At 40.7% G+C, this 24792-nt stretch overlaps 1 protein-coding gene across 4 annotated transcripts; it reads left to right on the top strand.

Annotated features, from left to right (window-relative positions):
• Positions 1–1069: 1069 nt before the first annotated feature.
• Positions 1070–21603, top strand: LOC104118484 (protein BREAST CANCER SUSCEPTIBILITY 2 homolog B-like). Of its 4 annotated transcripts, none has more exons than XM_070196511.1 (21): positions 1070–1305; positions 1388–1543; positions 13246–14349; positions 14444–14553; positions 14640–14794; positions 15675–15797; positions 15875–16072; positions 16150–16231; positions 16323–16373; positions 16464–16539; positions 16651–16762; positions 16826–16897; positions 18972–19170; positions 19235–19417; positions 19557–19699; positions 19765–19827; positions 19922–20132; positions 20570–20737; positions 20814–20876; positions 21002–21134; positions 21353–21603. In XM_070196511.1, the coding sequence occupies exons 1-19, from the start codon at positions 1164–1166 to the stop codon at positions 20862–20864; spliced, it is 3399 nt and encodes a 1132-aa protein (XP_070052612.1). In that variant the 5' UTR covers positions 1070–1163; the 3' UTR covers positions 20865–20876; positions 21002–21134; positions 21353–21603. The 4 variants fall into 4 exon arrangements, with proteins under 4 accessions (XP_070052612.1, XP_070052610.1, XP_070052611.1 ...); XM_070196509.1 differs by having other exon boundaries at positions 14429–14553; XM_070196510.1 differs by having other exon boundaries at positions 14429–14553; positions 20814–20893.
• Positions 21604–24792: the final 3189 nt, after the last annotated feature.

The raw sequence follows: 24792 nt of genomic DNA, 5'->3' as shown, positions 1-24792 counted from the left end.
TAGATGCATCTTTAATAGAAGCACAATTAACTAAAATTAGCTTACAAATTCTTAGGACCATTTTTCTAAAATGTCCTTAATATTTAAACTAAAAAACTAAAATCCAGGACCTAATTAGATGCATCTTTAATAGAAGCACAATTAACTAAAATTAGCTTACAAATTCGTAGGACTATTTTTCTGAAATGTCCTTAATATTTAAACTAAAAAACTAAAATTCAGGACTTAATTAGATGCATCTTTAATAGAAGCACAGTTAACTAAAATTCCTAAACACAGTTAGCTTACAAATTCTTAGGACTATTTTTCTGAAATGTCCTTACATAATCAATATATTGATTGAACCACAAACACATTTCAATACCAAAAGGTTCTCAATAATTTTCTCACAAAAATCTGCACCTTATTCCTCAGCGAATCAAGTTATAATCATTATTTTGGACATTTCACACATACTTAATGACAAATACAACATTGATCACGATTAGAGATATACAAAAAGAAAAATCCATAAAAGCAAAATCGAAAACATACCAGTACGCTGGTTCGCTGCAGAGAAGATGACAAAGTAGAAGAGATTAAGTTGGACAAAGTATACCCAGAGAATTGTTGTGGGCTGGGCAGGAACGATATTGAGGGAGCAAAATTTTGCTTATGAAATTTTGGCTCTGAACTTCAATTGAGAGAAGAGAGTTGCATGCAGGAACGATATTGAGGGAGCGAAATTTTGCCTATGAAATTTTGGCTCTGAACTTAAATGAGAGAAGCGTATAAAGGAAGGGTTTGAGAATAAAAGAAATAGAAGAAAGGATAAAACTGTCTTTTTATATTAATTTTAATAGAGTAGTGACTATTTTTGCTCAATATTAGAATTGATGGATAAAAAATAAACACCACCTTATTTAGTGGCTACCACACGCCATTTTTAAACTTTTTGAGTTGTAACCCTTACTGTTACTAACCTATTGGACTAGGCCCAATCTCAGTTCAGCCCATTATCTATGAGACACGTAGTTTGATACTTTGATTGGCGCGGGTATTATAATAGAGAAACAAAATTTCCCGCCTTTTCAAATAAGTTCCCTCTATTCTCCTCGGCACAAACAAAATTTCCGAAGCGATTCTTCACAGATTGATTTGACATTACACAAAATTGCCGGAAAATGCCGACGTGGCAGTTGTACTCCGTCGCCGGGAATGATTTCCGATTGAAAATCTCCGATGAAGAGACTAAAATCGTAGAGCCGAGCTTAGCCCTAGCAGCTCCTCAGCAGCTCCAATCCATGGCCGACCTCTTGCGTCAAGGTACCTACTTCATTGTTCTTTTTCCTATATATAAACCGTAAAGTTTCAATACTTGCGCATTATGTTACATTAATCGATACAGGAAGTTCGAAATTAGCGGGGAGTAGTGATGCAAGTTTCACGGCGAATTTTCCAGTTTTTCGAACTGGATCCGGGAAGCACGTGGCAGTGAAGCAGTCTTCGATATCAAGAGCTCTTTCGATCCTTAATGATAAAAACAATGTGGTCCCGGACACAGGTCTCACATTTCATCTTTCAGGAGAAATAATTTATTATATTGAATTTTTTTTCCTTTGCTTTTGGTAAAGTTTCTTTTGATTTTTCTGAAAAGGTATGCTGCTGGAATTACTTATTCTTAATTTAAGTTAGAAAATCTGGTATTTAATTATGCTACAACGTGCTTCAGTACTCTGACGTTTGACTTTAAAATAAGATCAGAAGCAGAAGAAGAAATGAGTCTACACTGAACCAGAATTTGACCTAAAATGTATACAAAATTCAATCTTGCATTATTCAGTGGAATATAATGTTGTTTACCCGAAAAATTGGATAAAGTTAAATTTGTGTATGGTTCTAAGGATATGTGATATAATTTGATACAAATCGTGTAGAGAAATAGAAATACGTGTATTCTTGACTATGAGAATGAGAATAGTGAGCAAGAAGAATGAATAAGATAAAGTGAAATAAACATAAAGGGGATATCTTTCAATATGAGAAGGAATCTTTTGTTACAATGTGTCCCTCTGCTTACAATCCATTCCCTCCTTATTGTAGAGGGGATCCTACTTTATATACAATAAAAAATACGTAGTGGAGAGCCATGATGTATTGTCTTTTTCCTAATTCCCGCTAGGATTCTCTCCCTTAGTGCGGCTGTAACGGCCTTGTCTGTGAGCTTCGATACTGACTCGAACTCGATATTGGGTCGAGCCATCGGCCTTGACTCGAGCTCGATCCTGACTCAGAGTCTTGATATTCGGGGTGGGTGTTGGTCGGTCTGTGCATCTCCGACAACCTTTTGCCTCGTTGTTCGATTTGGTCATGGGCCCGATAATGATACCGAACTGATCCTTGATCGGACTTGGAACTCGAATCCCGGAGCCCTTTCTTCGGACCTCGACCTGACCTTACGTAGATACCTTTCGATCGAAGTATTGTTATCTCGACCAGTCCGTGCGACTGACTTAATAGGTTTCGACCGCATACAGATAGTCCCCTCGTTTCTTGGAGAGGATGTGACGAGAAACGACATGATTTTCCACGGTATGATTAGACATATATTGACATCAGTATCGAGTCTGACCATGACGTACGAGGTAGCTGTCCCGCCGGTTCAGCTTACCGAGGCATTTAATGCGTGTCAGTCGATGTCGGCCATTATGTGAGAATGAACCGCCTCTGTTTAGCCCATAAATAGCTCGTCCTAAATCAAACTTAATCTGTTACCCTAATAAAAAACACCCCAAATTTTCTTACTCTTTCCGCCTCCATTTCGCCATTGGTAGAACCACCTCCATCAGCGTTTGACACCATAATTGTTACACCACGTAAGTTTAACAACATTGATACCGTTAGATATTATGTTAATGTGGTATTTTCTTTTAATTGGAGCATTTTAGTAAAAGTTTTATAAATATAATTTTGGATAGTTACCATTATTACTATTTTCGAATATGATAAATTATACACATAATATGAGTAAGTTTATGAGATTTTCTTTATTGTAAAGATAGAAATTATTTTCTCACAAGAAAAGAAGGTTATCTTTTTACCATTTTAAGAATTAAGCGTACAAAATTTTTTCTCTTTATACGAGATTAGCAAAATTAGAAGTTGAGAAAATATATGTATTTTTACATGGATGTTTTAATGAAATAATAGTGTATGTATTTATTTTATATAGTACCACATGACCATGATAGTAGGGTACATAAAGTGTATTAAAAGTGAGTAGTATTTTAAGTAATTTGGGATAATTCTTAATTATGTGGGTAATTGGTTAATTATTAGTTAATGGGGGAATTAACAAAGTTAATTATTAATTAGTGGCTAATGTTGGATAAGCCTAAACTTTCCCCACGTGGCAGCACCCCTTAAATCATATGTATGACTCTTGAGTCATTAATCTAGGTGGCAACACTAGAGATGCTCTTTCTTTGTTTTTATTTGGAATATGTTTGATAAAGATTTGATTTTGAGCCTGGGGTTTGCTTCAACTTGTAGTCGAAATGAATGTGAGGTTGATCTATGTGAAGTTGGTGGATTTTGAGTGTTGGTCAACAATAGTCCTTGTTGGTATTGTTAACTTGTTTGGTTGATTGTGGGAACTTGAGGATTGTTTGGTTTTGACAAATGGGCAATTTGGGGATTGCATTAGAATAGTGCTGTTGAAATTGTATTTGGCTGAAATCAGTTAACATCTCTTAGAATGGTTGAACCTCTTAAGCGTTTCCTAATCTGTTGATTCATGATATTTTTGGTTTAATGACGGATATAATCCATTTTGTTCAATATGATATTCCATAGCGTCTTCAACGCTTTAAGACCCGAGATTTCAGAGCACCTTAATTAACGTGAGATTTTGCAATATTAAGGGAGTACGGTGTAATCTTTCTCAAGAGAATCGACTCAGGTATGTAAAGGCTATCCCTTCTTTCTTTTGGCATGATCCAATTAACGATACGTAAACATAATGGTATTCCATAAGTGGTTCTACTCTTAGCAGTCAAGGATGTCTATGTTATTCATTCCAGTAAAGTGATATTCAAGCATGTCTAAGTATGTTCCTAAGTCCCTATTGAGGTATATGATAGAGATGTTAATGTTTATAATATAGTAATACATGCATCTTCATGCATATTCATTTACCACCGTGCTACGGCCGGTCGGGCAGTCATGCATTTACCACCGGGCTACCGTTAGTCGGGCAGTTACCACCGGTTGGACAGTTATCATTATTTACCACCGGTTGGGCAGTCATGCATATTTATCACCGAGCTACGGTCGGTCGGGCAGTCATGCATTTACCATCGAGCTACGGTCGGTTGGGCAGTTACACATTTACCACCGAGCTACGGCCGGTTGGGCAGTCATGCATTTACCACCGTGCGAAGGCCGGTCGGACAGTTACCAATGATCAGTTCGGCAGTCATGCATCATACGATATGGATAATAGTCTCAAAGAGAAGCATTGTATATATATGAGTATATTAAGTATGCATATACGGTGACACTTCAGAGATTCAGATTGATTTTTATAGATAATAATTTTGACGAGCCCTCATAGTAGACGAGATTGGCATTCAACAAAGGATCGGTAAGACCCCACCTCATTCGGAGTGCAACCGAGTCTATGAGTCATCGTGTCAGAATTTTGCTAAAGACTAATGGGTAGGCCGGTACCCTATCCTATTTGATGTCAAATAATCTTAGAGGCTTTGTAGACAAAGGTTCATTTTGTACAGTATGTCAGAGGCCTTGACGGCCCATATGTATTCATGTTTTAAGAAAAATGGTTCAGTGATACAGTGTTGCCCACTTATAGATATACATTATGAGTTGTGGCCATGCTGGCCCGTGATAGTTACAAAAGGAATGAGTTCAGCCAACTCGACCTATGTATGTTCTAGTTTTGGTCGAATGATCATGAGTTACAGAGTGGTTCGCTCGGGTCAGTGCGGCACCGGGTGCCAGCCACGCCTCCCTAGGTTTAGGGCGTGACAATAATCCTTTTATCTTCCTTTGATTTTCTTTTACTTATACCTTATGCCAAAAACTTCAAAAACCATACCGCAGAATGAGAAAGCTTCCTCTTCCCGGCCGTCCGGCGATAAGGCGCCGGCGGAAACGCTTCCCCATGAGTATGTTCCTGGCCCGTGTATTCTAAAGGTCGATTTTAAGGTTGAGAATCCTTCGTCGGTTCCGGGCCGATGTGAGCATGTGTCGATGTATATGTGCTTGATAACAGAGGGCCTTCTCGAGGCCGTGAGGAAGGACTGCAACTGGGGCCCCGAGGTTGTGCTGCAAATTCCTTCTCCCGAAGAGAGCATCATCATTCATGTGGAGGGGTTTTTAAGTATTTACATTTACCCCTTCACGTTGGGTCCCGTCGATCCTGTGATCATCGATTTTTGCAGAAGATATCAGGTCACCCTCGGTCAAATTCATCCTTCTCTATGACGCATAGTAATCTTACTTCGCTTCTTCTCCAACAAGGCCGGGGAGCTGGATTTCACCCTAAATCACCTCATACGATTGTATCGGCCTCAAATCTTTCGAGGACTAATCATGCTCCATCGTTGGGCATCGAAAGCTTTAATGTCGAGCATCGACGAAGATAGGGATCGGGGTTGGATGAGCCGTTATATTCGGGTGAGGACCCGTGACCTTATCCCGGAAGAGAAGATGCCGTTCCCTGAGGAATGGAATTTCGACCGTAAGTGATTTTCATAAGGCGTTGCTTTTCGTACCTTTCTATGATTCTATCTGATATCTCCCTCTGATATACAACTGTTCTTGGATGCCACAAGCGGTACCCGACCTCGAGGATTGGGTTCGGAAGTTAGCCTCGAATTTCTCTTATGCCGAACGCGTTTGGCGTGATTTGACGAAAGGTAGGTGGGAGGCCAAGAATCACGATAAGGGTCACTTCTCATGTTTTTCGAAACGTTTTTTGTGCTCCATTCGTTACTGACTTCCTTTCATGCAGGCGTGACCAAGGATGTCGTTTGGAGGCCTTCGAGTGGTGAGGAAGGAACTAAGTCCCTGGTTCCGAAACCTGACTTGCGTTTTTTTTCCTTTTGTAAGTTTCGAGCCGATCTCAGCCAGTGTGAGGCCGAGCTTCAAAAGGTCTCGGGGGAGAGAGATGCTCTGAAGCTTCTTTGTGGCCAAAAGGAAGAGGTTATAAAGGACCTCCAAGCAGATTTGGCCAAGGCTCGTGAAGAAGAGGCCGAACTGGATAAACAGGTGAGCATCGTTCTTTTAGAGTATGGATTCGACCCAACTGTGGAAGCTAGCCCTTCGTTATCTCAGCTGCAACAAAAGGTTGAGAAGATCGGGTTGCTTCGGGGAGAAGTCGATCAGATCAAGTGTGATCGGTGGAAGGCGACTATGGACAACCTAGCTGCAGAAAAAGAAACCATCTCGGCCAAACTTTTATCGGCCGATGTTCAACTTCAGGGTGTCAAGCAAAAAAGTTCGGCCCAGGCCAGGAGGATCGAGGAGCTTGAGATAGGGCTTGCTGAGGCCAAGGCAGAGATCGAGTCGTCAAAAGTCATGGCAGACAAGTCCATTGCTGTGTATCGGGCCGATGCCGAGGCTGCTCAAATGCAGCTAAGAGAGGCTTCTGATCGGGAGCAACGAGTTACTGACTTGGCAAAGTGCCAATCTCGGAGGGAAGCCCTCGGGGAAATCCACACTCGAGGTTTTGAACTTTTCGAGGAGATCGCCCGAGCTAAGGCGCTCGAAGCTGAAGCCAGGCAGCTTGTCTCTTTTGACGACGACGATGATGATGAAGAAGGTAGTCGAGGCGGGTTCGATGAAAAGCCTGAAGAAGAATCAGCTCCCGAAGGAGACATTGACACCGGCCTCAGTTAGGACTTAGTTTCTCTTTTGCAAACTTTTGACCGGTCTCTTTGTACATACCCCCTTTTTGTTAATAATAAAGCTTCTTTTGAATGTCTTCTCATTTTTATGCTCGAACGTGTTTTTGCTTTTGTGAAGATTTTGTTATTGCTCGAACTAGTTATCTTGAATTTTGGAGTAATGGAACCCTTTTGGTCTGTTCTAAGCGAGAACAGAGCCTCAGACTCTCGCTGTGTTGGTCCCTAAGCTTAATAATTGTGTGAGTGATTATTTTAAGCTTGAAGTAAGATAGCCCTTAGGCTTAATGATTGAGTGAGTGATTGCTTCGAACTCGAACTTGATGTATCTTAGCCCGTAGGCCTTTTATGATCGAGTGAGTGGTTCGCTCGAACTCGATGTAAGACAACCCTTAGGCTTAATGATTGAGTGAGTGTTTGCTTCGAACTCGAACTCAAAGTATCTTAGCCCGTAGGCTTTTTATGATCGGGTGAGCGGTTCGCTCGAACTCGATGTAAGATAGCCCTTAGGCTTAATGATTGAGTGAGTGTTTGCTTCGAATTCGAACTCAAAGTATCTTAGCCCGTAGGCTTTTTATGATCGGGCGAGCGGTTCGCTCGAACTCGATGTAAGATAGCCTTTAGGCTTAATGATTGAGTGAGTGATTGTTTCGAACTCGAACTCGATGTAAGATAGCCCTTAGGCTTAATAATTGAGTGAGTGTTTGCTTCGAACTCGAACTCAAAGTATCTTAGCCCGTAGGCTTTTTATGATCGAGTGAGTGGTTCGCTCGAACTCGATGTAAGATAGCCCTTAGGCTTAATGATTGAGTGAGTGTTTGCTTCGAACTTGAACTCAAAGCATCTTAGCCCGTAGGCTTTTTATGATCGGGTGAGCGGTTCGCTCGAACTCGATGTAAGATAGCCCTTAGGCTTAATGATTGAGTGAGTGATTGCTTCGAACTCGAACTCAAAATATCGTAGCCCGTAGGTCTTTTAATGGTGGTTGGCCCTTAAGCCTGTTTGAATCATGAAGTAGGAAGATCTTTTCAAAGTAAGAGATATCTGAGAAGAAGAAGTTTTCTTTTATAAGTCATTATACATATGTTTGTATCTTGTGCCAGCGTTCGAGCAAAACTACATGGGCATGGTTCGTTTTGACCATTTGGTCCTTACACTTTTCTCTATTGAGACCCTGCCCGACATGAATTTGATATGAAATAACTTTCTTGTGTCTAACTTGATTTATTTGATGGTAGCCCCCCAGTATTCAGGGTTTATTATGAAGAAGCCTCGGATACTGTTGAATTGCCTTCAGGTAGCACATAATTGTTGCCTCGTTAAAAACCTTGCCGGAAAAACCCATTTGGGATAAAAGCCGAACTAAGGAAAAAAAGAGTACAACGCGTGCTTTAAAACCAGAGGTCTTGATATCTTTTGTCGAATTTCTGCAATGAGTTAGTGCCGAATATGTATATAGATGATAAAAAGGAGAAAATCATACCTTAACAATAATATCGTTTGAGTGATATGTTCCAATTGTTTGGTAACGGTTTGCCATCCATTGTTCCGAGTTTATAAGACCCTTTTCCGACTATATCGAGGACGTGATAAGGTCCTTCCCAATTCGGGCCGAGCTTCCCTTCATTAGGATCTCGAGTGTTGATGGTGACCTTCCTTAGGACCAAGTTCCCGGCCTCGAAATGACGGAGTTTGGTTCTTTTATTGTAGTACCTTTCGATTCGTTATTTTTGTGCAGCCATTCGGACCAGTGCCGTTTCTCGTTTTTCATCTAATAATTCGAGGCTAGTATTCATAGCCTCGTGGTTCGACTCTTCCGATGTATGTCGGAACCTTGCGCTGGGTTCTCCGACTGGAATTAAGGCTTCGGAGCCATATACTAAGGAATACGGAGTTGCTCCAGTACTGGACTTCGATGTTGTTCGGTATGCCCATAGGACTCCGGGCAGAATTTCTCTCCACTTCCCTTTGGCTTCGCTCAACTTTTTCTTCAGGTTTTGGATGATAGTCTTGTTCGTTGATTCGGCATGTCCGTTCCCGCTAGGATGATATGGTGTTGATAGTATTCTTTTTATTTTATGGTCTTCGAAGAATTTTGTCACTTTACCGCCGATAAATTGTTTACCATTGTCGCATGTTATTTCTGCTGGTATCCCAAATCGACACACGATGTGGCCCCAGATGAAATCTATAACCTCTTTTTCTCTCACTTTTTCGAACGCCTGTGCTTCAACCCATTTAGAGAAATAGTCAGTCATAAACAAAATGAATTTAGCTTTACCTGGGGCCGATGGTAGAGGGCCGACGATATTCATTCTCCATTTCATGAATTGCCATGGAGAAATGACCGAATGAAACTGCTTTCCGGGTTGATGGATCATCGGTGCAAACCTTTGACATTTATCACATTTTCGAAGGAACTCCTTAGTGTCCTTCTCTATGCTATCCCAGTAGTACCCTGCTCTGATGATTTTGTGAATTAATTGCTCGGCACCGGAGTGGTTTCCACAAGTGCCTTCATGGACCTCTCGTAAAATATAATCAGTGTCTCCTGGTCCCAAACATACCGCCAGTGGTCCGTCGAACGTCTTTCTGTATAATGTTCCATCTTCAACCAGCGTGAATCGAGCAGCCTTGGTTCGTAGAACCCTCTATTCTTTAGGGTTCGATGGGAGTTTTCCATTCTTTAAGTATTCAATATACTTATTCCTCCAATCCCAGGTTAAGCTTGTGGAATTTATTTCGGCATGCCCCTCCTCGATTACAGATCTCGAGAGTTGAACGATAGTCCCCGAGTTGATCTTATCTTCCTCGACCGACGACCCCAAATTTGCGAGTGCGTCAGCCTCACAGTTTTGCTCTTGAGGTACATGTTGTAGGGTCCATTCTTTGAAACAGGGTAGAGTTACCTGTAATTTGTCCAAATACCTTTGCATCCTATCTTCTTGAACCTCGAAAGTTTTGTTTACTTGGTTCACCACTAGTAAAGAGTCACATTTGGCTTCAATGACTTCTGCTCCCAGACTTTTAGCTAGCTCGAGACCTGCAATCATGGCCTCGTACCGGCCTCATTGTTAGTTAATCTAGTGGTTTTGATGGATTGCCTAATAATGCCACCTGTGGGAGGTTTCAGTACGATGCCAAGCTCGGACCCCTTCACATTTGAAGCACCATCTGTGTAGAGGGTCCAAACCCCCGACGACGTACCCGATTTTAACAAGAGTTCCTTTTCAACTTCGGGTAGGAGGGTTGGCGTGACTTCGGCAACGAAGTCCGCTAAAATTTGGGATTTGATGGTCGTACGGGGTTGATATTCGATATCGTACCCACTGAGTTCGACGACCCGTTTGGATGGTTCTAGCTACATTCACTAGTTGAGTAATCTCCCCTTTAGTCGTTTCACTGGCCATATTGAAGCCGTTCAAGACCTGAGCTGCGGGCACGACTTGATTTTGCAAACCGAGCTGCTCTTCTACCCATGATCGGATGATATTCGCAGAGCTACTTGGATCCACTAAAACACGCTTAATTTGAGCTTTATTTAATAGGATAGAAATTACCAGAGCGTCGTTGTGAGGTTGAGAGATGCCCTCGGCTTCTTCAATTCCGAATGATAAAGTGCCCTCGAGTACATAACCTCGAGTTCGTTTTTCCCCTGTGGCCAATATCTTGCCGTATTTGAGCACGGGTCCCTGTGGAGTATCGACCCCACCGATGATCATATGAATGATATGCAGAGGTTCCTCTTGTTTATCTTTTTTGCTGGCGTCCCTTTCTCTGAAGTGATTCTTGGCTCGGTCACTGAGGAACTCTCGAAGGTGGCCTTTATTGAATAGGGGGGCTACCTCTTCTCTTAATTGTCTGCAATCCTCGGTCCTGTGGCCATGCGTACCATGATACTTGCACATTGAATTCGGGTTCCTCTGGGAAGGGTCGGTTTGCATGGGTCTGGGCCACCGAGTATCTTTGATTCTTCCGATCGCCGATACAATGCCCGATGCGTCGATGCTGAAATTGTACTCCGATAGCCGAGGTGCCTCTATAGGATTGGCATATTTATCGAAGCCATTCTTGCTCATAAGCCCCCGAGAATTTTGTCCTCGATCACTCCTTCGATTGTTTCGAGCGGCATTGCGCGCTGAACCGTTGTTCATTCGATCTGCGGTGTACGGTTGATATCGGTCTCTGTTCGACCTTTGCTCTCTGTCGATGTCTCTCTGGTTTTTAATAGCTGTCCTGTTCTGATGCATGGATCCGGAAGGAGCTCCCAACTGGTCGTCTTCGATCCTAATTTTTGACTGATATCGGTTGTGTACATCCGCCCAAGTTATTGCTGGATACTCGATCAAATTTTGTTTCAGCCGACGTGATGCTATTGAACTTTGCTCGTTCAACCCTTGGTGAAAGTTTGGACGGCCCAGTCATCTGTGACCGGTGGCAATTCTATGCGTTCCATTTGAAATCGGGATACGAACTCCCTCAGCATTTCACTACCCCTTTGTTTTACTTTGAAGAGGTCCGATTTCCTTGCTGCGACCTTTATGGCACCAGCATGTGCCTTTACAAACGAATCCGCTAACATGGCAAGAGAATCAATGGAATTTGGTGGCAGATTATGATACCAAATCATCGCTCCCTTCGAGAGGGTCTCTCCGAATTTTTTCAATAACACGGATTCGATCTCATCGTCTTCCAAATCGTTACCCTTGATGGCACACGTGTAAGAGGTGACGTGTTCGTTGGGATCGGTCGTACCATTATTTTTGAGAATTTCGGGCATACGGAATTTTTTGGGGATTAGTTTTGGGGCTGCACTCGAGGGAAAAGGCTTTTGTACGAATTTTTTCGAATCCAGCCCTTTTATTATTGGTGGAGCTCCCGGGATCTGATCGACCATGGAATTATATGTTTCTACTTTTTTATCGTTGGCTTCGACTCGTTGTGTGAGTTCCTCGAGCAATTTAGTAATTTCGGGAGTAGTCCCCGATTCTTGCTCGTTTGACTTCACTATGGCTGGCTCCGTTCTATGGGTGATTTCTCGAAGCGGATTGGGCTTCGGCCTGCTTTGTACCTGAGTTTGGCTCTGCAACTGAGCTATCGCTATTTGCTGGGCTTGTAACATTTCGAAAATCATGCGCAAGTTAACGCCGTTTTCCTCGACGTTATGGGTATCTCGAGCTGCAGACCGAGTGCCACCATGAATGCTATTTTCGGGTTCAGCATGTAGGTTCGCCTCAATAGCTACATGCGAATTGATATCTATCGGCGCTCCGATTCGAGCTCCAACGGCGTTTACAAGTGGTCTTTCGGTACTGGGTGTCAAGTTATTGTTCTTATCTTGAAGACCAGCTTCGTTGTCGATTGGTGAAGCCATTTGATTGGTAGTTAGTCGTTGTTAATCCGAAATCCAAGATATTTTCGGAAACAAGCACAAAACACAATGGCGTATTTTTTCAGATTCGTATCAAATAACCACTGTTATCCTTAGCCCCACGGTGGGCGCCAAACTGTTTACCCGAAAAATTGAATAGAGTTAAATTTGTGTATGGTTTTAAGGATATGTGATATAATTTGATACAAATCTTATAGAGAAATAGAAATACGTGTATTCTTGACTATGAGAATGAGAATAGTGAGCAAGAAGAACGAATAAGATAAAGTGAAATAAACATAAGGGGATATCTTTCAATATGAGAAGGAATCTTTTGTTACAATGTGTCCCTCTGCTTACAATCCATCCCCTCCTTATAGTAGAGAGATCCTACTTTATATACAATAAAAAATACGTAGTGGAGAGCCCATGATGTATTGTCTTTTCCCTAATTCCCGCTAGGATTCTCTCCCTTAGTGCGGCTGTAACGGCCTTGTCTGTGAGCTTCGATACTGACTCGAACTCGATATCGGGTCGAGCCATCGGCCTTGGCTCGAGCTCGATCCTGACTCGGAGTCTTGATATTCGGGGTGGGTGTTGGTCGGTCTGTGCATCTCCGACAACCTTTTGCCTCGTGGTTCGATTTGGTCATGGGCCCGATAATGATACCGAACTGATCCTTGATCGGACTTGGAGCTCGAATCCCGAAGCCCTTTCTTCGGACCTCGACTTGACCTTACGTAGATACCTTTCGATCGAAGTATTGTTATCTCGACCAGTCTGTGCGACTGACTTAATAGGTGTCGACCGCATACAAATGTTGTAGTTTTGTAACATGTAACTCGAGTTTCTTTAGTTTGTCAATTGTAGAGAGATAGTGGAGTATATGAGTCCATATTTTGAATTTCTTGCTTTTATGGTGGTCTGGATATATGCATTATCAAATACATTCAAGTTATTATGCAGGACAAGGGATTGGAAGAGAGAACAGTTTTGCCTTTCAGGCAGCTGTGTTCCAGAAAGGCTCAGGGAAAGCTCTTGATGCTCCAGAATCTTTTTTCCCTTCTGGCTTGGAGAAACAATTTAACACGTCGAACTCAATGTTCCAGACAGGCTCTGGTAAAGCAGTTAGTATATCTTCCGCAGGTCTTAATAGGGCCAAGGCATTGTTGGGCTTGGAAGAAAATGGTGACAATGAAACATTTCAAGGTTCTGAAAAGAAAAATAGATGTTCAGACGAGCACTTTGGGGTTCGGAGTTCAGTTCCTTTCGTGGCAGTAGAGGGGATTGCTAACACATGGTCTACTAAAGCTTCAGCAGCTTCATTGTCTCCATTTGATGTTAAATTTAACTCCTCAGTTTGTGCAGCGGAGGAGTTAGTACCGGATTTTCTGCATTGTGCCGATAAACCTCCTCCGATAAAGTTTCATACTGCTGGTGGTAGATCAATATCAGTTTCTTCTGAGGCATTGAAACGTGCAAGGAGTCTGCTTGGAGATCCAGAGCTGGGATGTCTTGTAGATGAAAAGGATGTGGTTGATCCATTGTTTTCTTTTCCAAAAGACCAAAAATCTGTTGATCAGTCCTCCGTTAAAGAATTAAACTCAGATACTCCTGTTTCCCTCTTATCGGCAGCAAAAGGCAGTGGCTCGTTAAGCCTTTTTACACCCCCATTTGGATCAACTTTGTACCATAAGAAGTCTTCTGTTAAAACAGAGAATCTCGCTCCAGCAAGTAACTTGATGAAGGAGTTTGATGCTGTGGCAAAAGAAAGCACGAGTAGGCCGGACCATAGTATTCCTCCACATGGAGAGGCATTCAACAAGAACTCAGCAGCTGTCGACCTAAGAGAAAATGATATCCCTTCAAAACCTAAATTGCTACAAAGGCCTTCTAGGGGTCCTTTGGTGGATATCTCAAATAGCATTGGAGCTGGATCTGCAGATAGAAACCAAAACTTTGGTCAGAAGAGGAAACCTGGAAGGGGAAGTTTTGTTTCTCCATTCAAGAAGCCTCGAATTGCCAAAATTGTCACCCCTCTCAAAAGAAACGATTCCGGTGCTTCTAATGGTAAATTTGAAGTTTGTAGATAGACTCCTTAGGGCTTGTCTTAAATCTTTCTTTGACAAATTTGATATCATTTAACTAGGATTCTCAAATTCAGCACCACAATTACCCTCTCAAAAAGGAAAAGTTTCAGTTCGATATCCATTCCACGTTGCACGATTGTATATGAAGGAGTATCTTGGGGACCCCCCATCATTCCAGAGCAAGGTGAGAATGGGCTGGAATAATTTCTTTCCTCAATTGATGACTTTGTTTTTGGCAGCTGATACTTGTTATGTTCTGTGGAGATCCAGCTAGAGAATCTGCCAGATGAAGTGAGAAGGATGAATCCAGATATTGCTGAAACTCATGTGTTCAATGATAAATCTTGCTCAGGTTGCATTGGAGTAAAGTCTTTCTGGGAGATGCTGTCTCAATCAGGGGCTTCTATGCAATATGTCTCTAAAGAGTAATTTCTGTACTTCTTTGCAAGAACGTTTTGGAAATCTTGTTGGCCGTTAGAATAGCTACAATTATCAGAAGGAACCAATTAGTTTCAAGTGTTACACTCAATAATTTTTTAGCTCTTGTAGCAGTATGAGTTATGTTGGTCATGGTACCCATTGGCCTATGCATTTGTGTGTCTGGTGGCTTGTGTCAGACACTACGATGGTTTGGTTACAGCTTTCACATAAAGTTCTACGTTGAGTCACAGGCACTTGTATCTGCTACTTTTTCTTAGATCCATGGATTGATCTCTAGAGCTATAGTCATGTGTGTACTTGTCTATTGGGTTCTCAACATTCTTTTTTTATTTTTTATGTTAATTACGCTGTATGGCTACATCAAAAAGAGGGGACCCTATGTCCTTACCTCGCAAAACAAACTGGGGATATAAAAGACTCCAGTAAGATCTACCACTATACTAGTTACAGCATTGATATATCCAAATACAAAAAATGCATCTATGATACAGAGTACCTATGCTAAACTACACTTATACTTCACCAGCATGCATTTTTATGCTGTTTGTGCTTGAAGGATATTATTTGAACAAAAGCCAGCCTATATAGACCTTTAGCTGCAACAGGTAACTTGTTGAAGGATGAGGTACTCAAATCATCATTTTCTGTACTCCATTTAGCCAGAGCATCTGCTACATGGTTAGCTTCCCAAATACAGTGGCACACTTCTCAATTCTCCTGATTAATGAGATTTTGTATCTGACTAATGGTGCTCCTCATAGACAATTCTATCGCTTTATATTGTTGTATGTCTATCAAAATTCGTCTGCCTTTTAAATTGTTCTTCAATGTGACCTGCTTACACATTCTTCATCATTCCAATAGGTGGGTTACAAATCACTATAAGTGGATTGTTTGGAAACTTGCATCTTATGAGAGGTGTTATAGTACCAAATTTTCTGGGAAGCTTTTGACAATCTGCAATGTACTTGAAGAATTAAAGTACAGGTATAAATTGAGTCAGTTTTGCATTTTCTCTTGGATTTCAGAGGTACAATAAAAACATCAATTCATCCTTTGGACAGATATGAAAGAGAAGTAAATTATGGTCATCGATCTGCAATTAAGAGAATTCTAGAAGGAGACGTCCCACCTTCTTCTATGATGGTGCTCTGCGTTTCCAAGGTGTATTCAATTTGCAACTCCCCAGTTGGACCTCAATTTTCTTTGTCTAACACGACCGAAAATGGAGCTTGTGCAAAAATTGAACTGACAGATGGGTGGTAAGAAAAATATTAATATCTATCACCATATTATAAGTTGGATTTCCCGAATCATGCAGAACTTGTTTGTTTCACAGGTATTCAATTACTGCTGTCTTAGATATACTATTATCCAAGAAGTTGGCTGCTGGAAAGCTGTTTGTTGGCCAAAAGCTTAGGGTACCACATTAAATTAATGGCTGTAGTCTATCCTTTGTGTAAGAGACTATCAGAATTTCATATTGCTTACAGCTTATCTTGTCATCTAAAGATCTGGGGAGCTCGATTCTGTGGCTGGACAGGTCCTGTTTCACCACTTGAGGTTGTTGCCTTTAGCAGCTTCTAAATATTGGTGCTTTCATGGGCTTTTCAAGTTTCTATTGTCATTACTAAAGGTCTGCATTAATTTCAGGCATCAGGAACGACTAGTTTGCTACTGCATATAAATGGGACATATAGAGCTCATTGGGCATCTCGTTTGGGGTTATGTAAGCATTAGTAATACCAAGAACTTATGACCTGCATTTATATCCTGACAATGCCATTAAAGTATTCTCTTTCCCCTTTTGGCCCGTCTTGCTTCATGTAAATGTTGTTAGGTAAAGGTGGTGCCATTCCATTATCATTTTTATCAATCAAGGATGGTGGAGGTTCTGTTCCACTTACATTGGTCGGAATTTCAAGGATATATCCTGTTCTCTACAGGGAAAGGTAATTGAAATTTGTTACGGAAGAAAATTAGTTTTGAGCCTGATGAAAATCTATGACATCCAGGTTAAGTAATGGGGGTTTCGTTGTAAGATCTGAAAGGATGGAAGCTAAAGAGATGCAGTCTTTTAATCAAAGGTGATACTTGCAAACTTGCTGAAAGATTTCTCTCCATCCTTCACTTGATATCTACATTATGAGTTCATCTTTAGAATTGCATAAATTTTTGTTTTTTAACTGGAAGAAATGAATCACTCTTTCTTTAATTGGTAAAAACTATCACTTAAAGGGGAAAAAAAAACTCAACTGATACAGCCAATCCTTGCCTCTGGATGAGAATTGAAATGAGTTTGGCTCTCTTCCTTGCATCAAGCAAATACTGGCTAGCTTTTGAACAATTTAATAGCTGGCGCTTCCCACTTCTATCTTTATCCCTTCAGACGGTTGATTTGAATTGCATCATTTATAAACATCCAATATGTCCGCAAAATGCATTTCGTCCTGTGACCATTTGCTGCTATCACATGCTTACTTGAATATCTTCTTGTAATAAACTGGCATTTTGACCTTTGTATCTTCCTGCCAACTTCTTGCAATTTGCAGTATTAGCTTCTTGGTTTTTCCTCATCTGAAACCCGTGACACATCAAGAAATGTGCCTCAACTCCTTCATTGTAGGCCACTGTTGTCTGATGCTAGTTTAGTAACATTCATGGAAATAATCTTATTGATCACTCTTAAGTCCACATTTGATTTATTCAATAAATATGATTTCGTGGGTGCAACATATATAAAAGTGTCTCAGTTGGTTTATCTGTAAAGTGATCCTTACTTCCTGCTACTATTATGTGTGATTTTCATCAAATGCTTGATGGATCACACATCTGTATCAATATTTTATATTGGCAATAGCTATCATGAATTGGATAGCAGATTAGTTTTTAAATGGAAAACGTCAATGGAATTGAGTAATGGTATATGTCAACTAATTTGACTATAATTTTGGTAACTACAACAGTCGCAAATTGCATGAGAACACCTAAAAATCTTCACTTGGATATATTTACTACTCAAAACATTTGACCTTTGCTTTAAGATTTGAGTGGTTCAACCATTCTGGTCATAGTTGAATACTGGAATGAGGCATGAAAATGTGGTTAATGGACATTGCAGATAGTATCTCTTTTTTTATTAGGCAAAAGATCAAAGAAAATAACTTGCACTGAGCTGAAAGAATAACATCAAATAAATCACTAAATGTTTTGTGCTATTAGAGAAAAATAGAACAGGCAGCGGAGAATAGTTGTTAAATGAATGCAAGGAAGAGTGGACATATGAAAGGATTGGACAACTCAATGTGGCTAAATGTTCACTCCCTCTCCTGTGTGCACGGGGGTTAAGCTTAGGTAATTCTTGAATGAGACCTATCATACAACTCTCCAGTTAAAGTTGCTTTAGTAAGCCTTCAATTTTAACAGCTGTCAATTGTCTGCCCTCATCAAATTGATTGACATCCTCCAGCAAACCAGTATCACTCTGTTGAAATGCAGTCAAATCATCTGCTAAATCCAATCTATGGGGAATGAAGGTGTTTCTTTAAATGAATTATGCATAACACATAAAATATGTTTGGTTGTATGTATCTGTATGGCTTGTTTGACGGCTAGGTGGTATCGACTGGTAGTTGTGAATGGTGGATTGAGCAGCTGGGTTTGGTTTGAATTATTAGTCTGGTGGGTTGAAAATAAAGAATGACGAGAAGTGACAGTAAACAAAAGTACAAATGTAAAGTTTGCTCAATACCAAAAAGTTTGATCCAGCTCTAGTTACGAGAAGCTAGTGCTAGCCTTTTCTTCTGAAACATAGTGCAAGCGCTCGAGCCGATTTTGCAAATTATGATGGAAAAATGTCTTCATAAAGCTTAATAAGTTTCTGTAACATAATCAAGCTTGTGAGTTTTTCAATAAAGAAGCCAAAAGGTTCTGCTTGCTATGTCATTGTTTTCACTGTCAGTTGTTTTCCTCTTTCATATTAAGAAACTGACATTCTGGGATGGAGATCCTTTCTATCATGCCTATCTCTTGGATTTGTTGTATTTTCCAATACAAGTCCCACTTTCATGCAATGCTCTTTAAATACTACTTGATGTGTTTTATCTATGAATATCTGTGATATTTATTGATAAGACATATATTTGTGAATTGTCAATCTAGACGCTGTAGAGTTGTGGAGGGAATAACCTCAGAATCTCAAAGGGCAAAGAGAGATGCGTACATTGGAAGTGACCATGAAAGTGAAGAAGGGGCAAGAATTTTGAAGATACTAGAGAGAGCTGCAGAACCAGAACTTCTGATGGCAGAGATGTCTAAAGAGCAGTTGAATGCATTTGCATCCTATCAAGCAAAGTTGGAGGTATGTTCTTTTATACTTGCTTTACTATAGGAGGTTAGTCATGATTCCTTTTCGTCATTTTCAGGCATCGAGGCAGTCTGACCTGCAGAAATCTCTTGAAAAAGCTTTGCAAGCTGCTGGACTTGCTGAAAGAGACGTCACTCCTTTTATGCGAGTTAGAGTTGTTGGATTGACTAGCAAAAGTACTCCATCGAAGTGCTGCCCACAGGAAGGCTTAATTACAATTTGGAATCCAACTGAGAAGCAGGTAGTGAAAATGAGCTTTAATATCCTCTTGGTTATCTGATTTGGCTCTGAATATTTTTCTTTAATCTTATATCCCCTCATTTTTGCTAATATATTTCTCAATTCTGTACTACTTCCATCTCTAACTGATTGTTTTATAGCAATCCGAGCTTGCAGAGGGTCAAGCTTTTGCTGTTACAGGGCTTACACCGATAAGCTCAGACTCTAGCACCCTTTATTTGCAAGCAAAAGGGTCCACAGCCAAATGGCAGCCTTTGTCTCCTATGGCAATTGAGGGTTTTGAGTAAGTATATGCTGTTTTCATGCTTTTACTGCACAAACTTATATATCTGATACCTGTTCCTGCAGGCCCCTTTTTTGTCCTCGCCGATCAGTTCCATTGAGTAAATTGGGTGAAGTTCCTATGTCCAGGTTGGTTCTGGTGGTAAAATCTTGGAATCAACACTTGTGCTCCTGAAGCGAGAAACTTCTTTATTCACTTATTGTGTTTCTTGGGTTCATTCAGGGAGTTTGATATCGCTGCAGTGGTTGTTTTTGTGGGGCACCTGTATACAGAAGCTCATCAAAGTAAGCAGTGGGTATTTGTAGCTGATGGATCCACATCTACGTTGGATTCCAATGATGAATCAGAAACCTTGATGGCCACTAGCTTCACCTCACCATGCATAGAAACTGATTCATTTGCACCAATAAACTCTAACCTTGTAGGGTCTGTGGTGAGTAAGGAGTAAACTACTTGCAGTACATGATTTTCCTCATAGCCATCAGTACTGAACCTCTGATTTTCTGGAAGCAACTTATTGCGTATTTATCAGCCTTTTTCGTCCAATGACAATTAGATATAAAACATTCAGAAAATCCTCTTTTATACAGGATATGGTGGTATACCATTAACTTCAACTCTAACGGTTCTGTTGTTTAATGGCATCTGGGCCTGTGTTTTTACTACTACAACCTTTATAAGCAGGCAACTTTTCTCTCATGGTCTTTGCATGTATCCATGCAGAACATTATGTCATTGATGTACTACACAGTATTCCTGATTAATGAATTTAAAGGGTTATGCTGTAGAGTAAAACTCAAATGTTGAAGTCTATGGTGTTTCTCTAATTTGTATCCAGTATCCACAGCTGAAACAATGAAGTTTTTGCAGGTTTCCTTTTGCAATCTCATCAAGAGAGCACGAGATAATGTTAATAACCTCTGGGTAGCTGAAGCAACAGAAAATTCGACCTATTATTTAAAATTTGATCATTCACATTGTTCTCATCTGAAAGAAGCCAGCGCTTCTGCTGAAAGATGGGCAAAGATATCTGGTTCGGTATGTGTCCTGGCGTTTGGTCATGATATTATATATTAGCTGCATTTTTTCAAACTTCTATTCTTTCATTATGCAGAGACTTGAAAGGCTTAGGGGGAAAGTTCTATCTATAATTAGCTGCCGCTGAACTTGAAGTTTGGTAAGTAATTTCCCGAGGTAACTTAATCAGTTTTCTTATTTCTTTTCTTTCTTCTTTTTCCTTTAGACTGGAGTGTGCTGAATTTAATATCATAGTAGGACTTGATGGTGCGCGTATTATTGCAGGCTTGTATCCTAGCTAATGAAGAGGATTGAGATGTACTCCTTTAAGGGCTGCAACTTGATGCCATATAGTGAGACCTATTTATATATATGTCTAGTCTTCTGCAAACTTGTTGCACTGCGGAGATATCAGTCGGTAAGTCAACAGATAATTTAAGGACAATTCAATTACAAGACACTGGCGCGACTTTAAACAGTACATTTTATTTGATTATTCAGTTTTATTAGTCGCCCTACTATGCTACTCTTGTCAATGGATGTCCCTATTATTTCCAACTTTTTCTTAAATCTTGTCATCTATGATGCACAAAAGTACTAATCTTTATCTTCTTTTTGTTCTTACGCATCTTGTAGGGTCACTACAAGGCAAAATGATCCTGCCAATAGTAGGCTTTTGCTGTGGATGAATAGAAGTCCAGGAGTTGCTGTCACTAAAACAAACTGCCTTTTGCTTTAATTAATCACTAAAACAAGCTGCCTTTTGTTTTAATTAAGTTGGCTTCAGCCATTAGCAACTAGTTTTGTTGGTTTTAGTTTCCGTCATATTAGCATCAACTTTTCTATCTCGCATTATGTGTTTATGCGACTACATTTCCTATCATGAAGGTTTAATTTCTGCACATATCATATATTTAAGGGAGAAAGCTTGGTTTAACGTAGAGTTCGTACTCTTTTTGGGTAAATAGGCTAAAGAAATTGTAGCATTGGAGAGCATGTTTGAAACCTAGGTTAATGAATTAATCATGATTTGGGTTAATATTGGTAAACAGATCATTATATATCTGTGGGTCAATAGGAATAGTACATGTAACTGTAGATCACATAATCTAAAATGGTAATAGTACAAGTCATGCTTTACCTAGAATTAGTAAATTTGGTTGTGCTTCTTGCGATTGTAAAAGTCATGGTAATGATGTAATCTGTTTACTTTTACTTGTTCACTATTAATTTTGCACACCCTTTAAGAAATACTCATTTCGTTTATTTTTACTTGTTCACTATTGACTTTGTACATTCCTTAAGAAATAATAAATAAAGTATATAATTTACCACGATACCCATATTAACTAGTGTATAGTCGTAATGGATTGGAAAAATGATTTGGAATGAGTAATTAATGCTAAGGGTAAAATAGAAAAAATAAATTATTTTTCTCTTGATATGCGAAAAGTGACAAGTAAAAAATAAAAATTTATTTTTAGAATATTCGACAACTAAAAATGAACGGAAGGAGTAATAGAAAGAATTTAGATTCAACTCCTGTTTCTTAGAAGGATGCACTGACACACCATATTCAAAGGGAGGTACCATGATGTATGTGATTTGCTGATGACATAGTGTTGATTGATGAGACGCGAGGCGGCGTCAACGAGAGGCTGGATTCAAGTTGAGCATGACTAAGACGGAGTACCTAGAGTGCAAGTTCAGCGTCGAGCCGATGGAAGCGGTATTGGACGTGAGGCTTGAATCACAGGTCATCCCCAAGAGGGACAGTTTCAAGTACCTTGGGTCGGTTATTCAGGTGGATGGGGAGATCGACGAGGATGTCACACACCGTATAGGGGTGGGGTGGATGAAGTGGATGTTAGCATCTGGAGTCCTATGTGACAAGAAGTGCCACCGATTTTCAAAAGTAAATTTTATAGAGCGGTGGTCAGACCGATCATGTTGTATGAGGCTGAGTGTTGGCCAGTTAAGAACTCACATATCCAGAAGATGAAAGTAGCTGAAATGAGGATGTTGAGGTAGATATGCGGGCATACTAAGATGGATACGATTAGGAATGAAGATATCCGGAAGAAGGTGGGCGTGTCTCCCATGGATGACAAGTTGCGAGAAGCAAGGCTCAGATGATTCGGGCACGTTCAGAGGAGAAGCCCATATGAGCCCAGATGAGCTGGATTTGGTGGGTACGAGGAGAGGTAGAGGGCGGCCTAAGAAGTATTGGAGAGAGGTGATCAGGCAGGACATGGCGTGGCTTCAGATTACCGAGGACATGGCCCTAGACAGGAAGTTGTGGAGGTCGAGCATTAAGTTTGTAGGGTAGGAGGTAGTTATACATATTTCTACGACGCACCAGAGTGAGGCTAGTCTGTTAGGACATAGTCTTAGACTGTTAGTGGTTAATGTTGAGTCACACTACTTTTTCGTCCCTCTTAGTGTCGAGCTGTATCTACTGGTTATTGTTTTACTGTTCATCTATTTTCTGGTTCTGGTGATGCTGTTATTTGTTTCATGGTTTCTTTTGATGGTACTGATATATTACCTCTTTTCGTCTTTTTGAGCCGGGGGTCTTTCGGAAACAATCTCTCTACCCCCTTGGAGTAGGGGTAAGACTACGTACACTCTACCCTCCCTACATCCCACTAGTGGGATTTAACTTGGTTGTTGTTATTGTTGTCCTCTTTCTTATTCGAAATATAATGCTTAAAAGCAACATACACTTGCGTTAATTCATTTGTTAATTTACATATTAAGTTTATTTAGGGCATATACTTCTACATAATATTAACTTTATACTACCAAAGTGTAACGAACCAATCGATCGTTTTCCCTTCTAGAACCCCGTTCTCCTAAATAAGACTCCCCGTATGTGCTTTTGCTGTTTTATGACTTGCGGGGATGGCTAGTTCAGGAATTTGAAGGGTTCGGGTTGAAATCGGAACACTTGGTTCCTTAGTTTGGCTTCGGTCAATATTTTGAGTAAACGACCCCGGAATCGGGATTTGACGGTTCCAATAGGTTCGTATGATGATTTTGGACTTTGGCGTAAGTTCGAATCGGGTTTTGGACGACCCGGAAGTGTTTCAGCGCTTAATAGTGAAAGTTGGCTATTTGAAGGTTTAAAGTTCTTCAAATTTGGTTTGGAGTAGGTTTTGGAGTAATCGAGGCCCGTTTGGAATTTTGAGCCTGGGAATAGTTCCGTATGGTGATTTAAGACTTGCATGCAAAATTTGGTGTCATTCCGAATAATTTAAGTATGTTTCGACACGTTCGGAGTAAGCTTGAAGAACTTGAAGTTACTAAGTTGAATCAATTTGGTTTGGGGTATGATTCTTAGTTTTGATGTTGTTTTATGCATTCAAAGGGTTCGAGCCTCCGTTTTATAATTTCAAACTTGTTGGTATGTTCGGACGGGCCCCCGGGGGTCTCGGGTATTAATCGGACGAGGCTCAGACCAAGTTTGGACTTAGGAGCAGCAGCTGAAGCGTCCATCTTCTGGTGCAATCGCACCTGCGCTTGGCCAGCCGCAGGTGCGAGCTCGCAGAAGCGAGACACAAGCCGCAGAAGTGGACCAGCATAGGGCAGTCCAGTGACCGCAGAAGCGTGCCAGGGACCACACCTGTGAAGGCGCAGGTGCGAAGAATGCCATCGCAGAAGCGGCTCAAGCCGCAGGAGCGACACACTCGCCGCAGAAGCGGAAACCCCGTCCGCAGAAGCGGTCCTCGCTGGGCTTGAGGAACTATGCAAAAGTGGACATTGCACCTCAAGTGCGGTACCACAAGTACAACTCTTCCTTTGCAGGTGCGAAAAACCTGCTGGGCATCATGTTTTAAAACGGGGCTCAACCATTTTCTTCATTCTTGGGCGATTTTGGAGCTTCTTGAGAGGGGTATTCACCTAGCAACTTGGAGGTAAGTTAATTATACTTATTGTGAGTTAAATACATAGATTATGGGTAGAGTTTAACATGTAAATTAGTGAAAATTATGGGTTTAGATGAAAAACCTAGGTTTTGATAAAAATGAGATTTTAACAACGAAAATGGTTATGGAATGGGATGAAAATTGTAT

This window comes from Nicotiana tomentosiformis, chromosome 2 (assembly GCF_000390325.3).
Source record: "Nicotiana tomentosiformis chromosome 2, ASM39032v3, whole genome shotgun sequence".
Lineage (NCBI taxonomy): Eukaryota > Viridiplantae > Streptophyta > Magnoliopsida > Solanales > Solanaceae > Nicotiana > Nicotiana tomentosiformis.
Note: the sequence above shows the minus strand (reverse complement) of the source record. Positions and strands in the feature narration are given on the sequence as shown.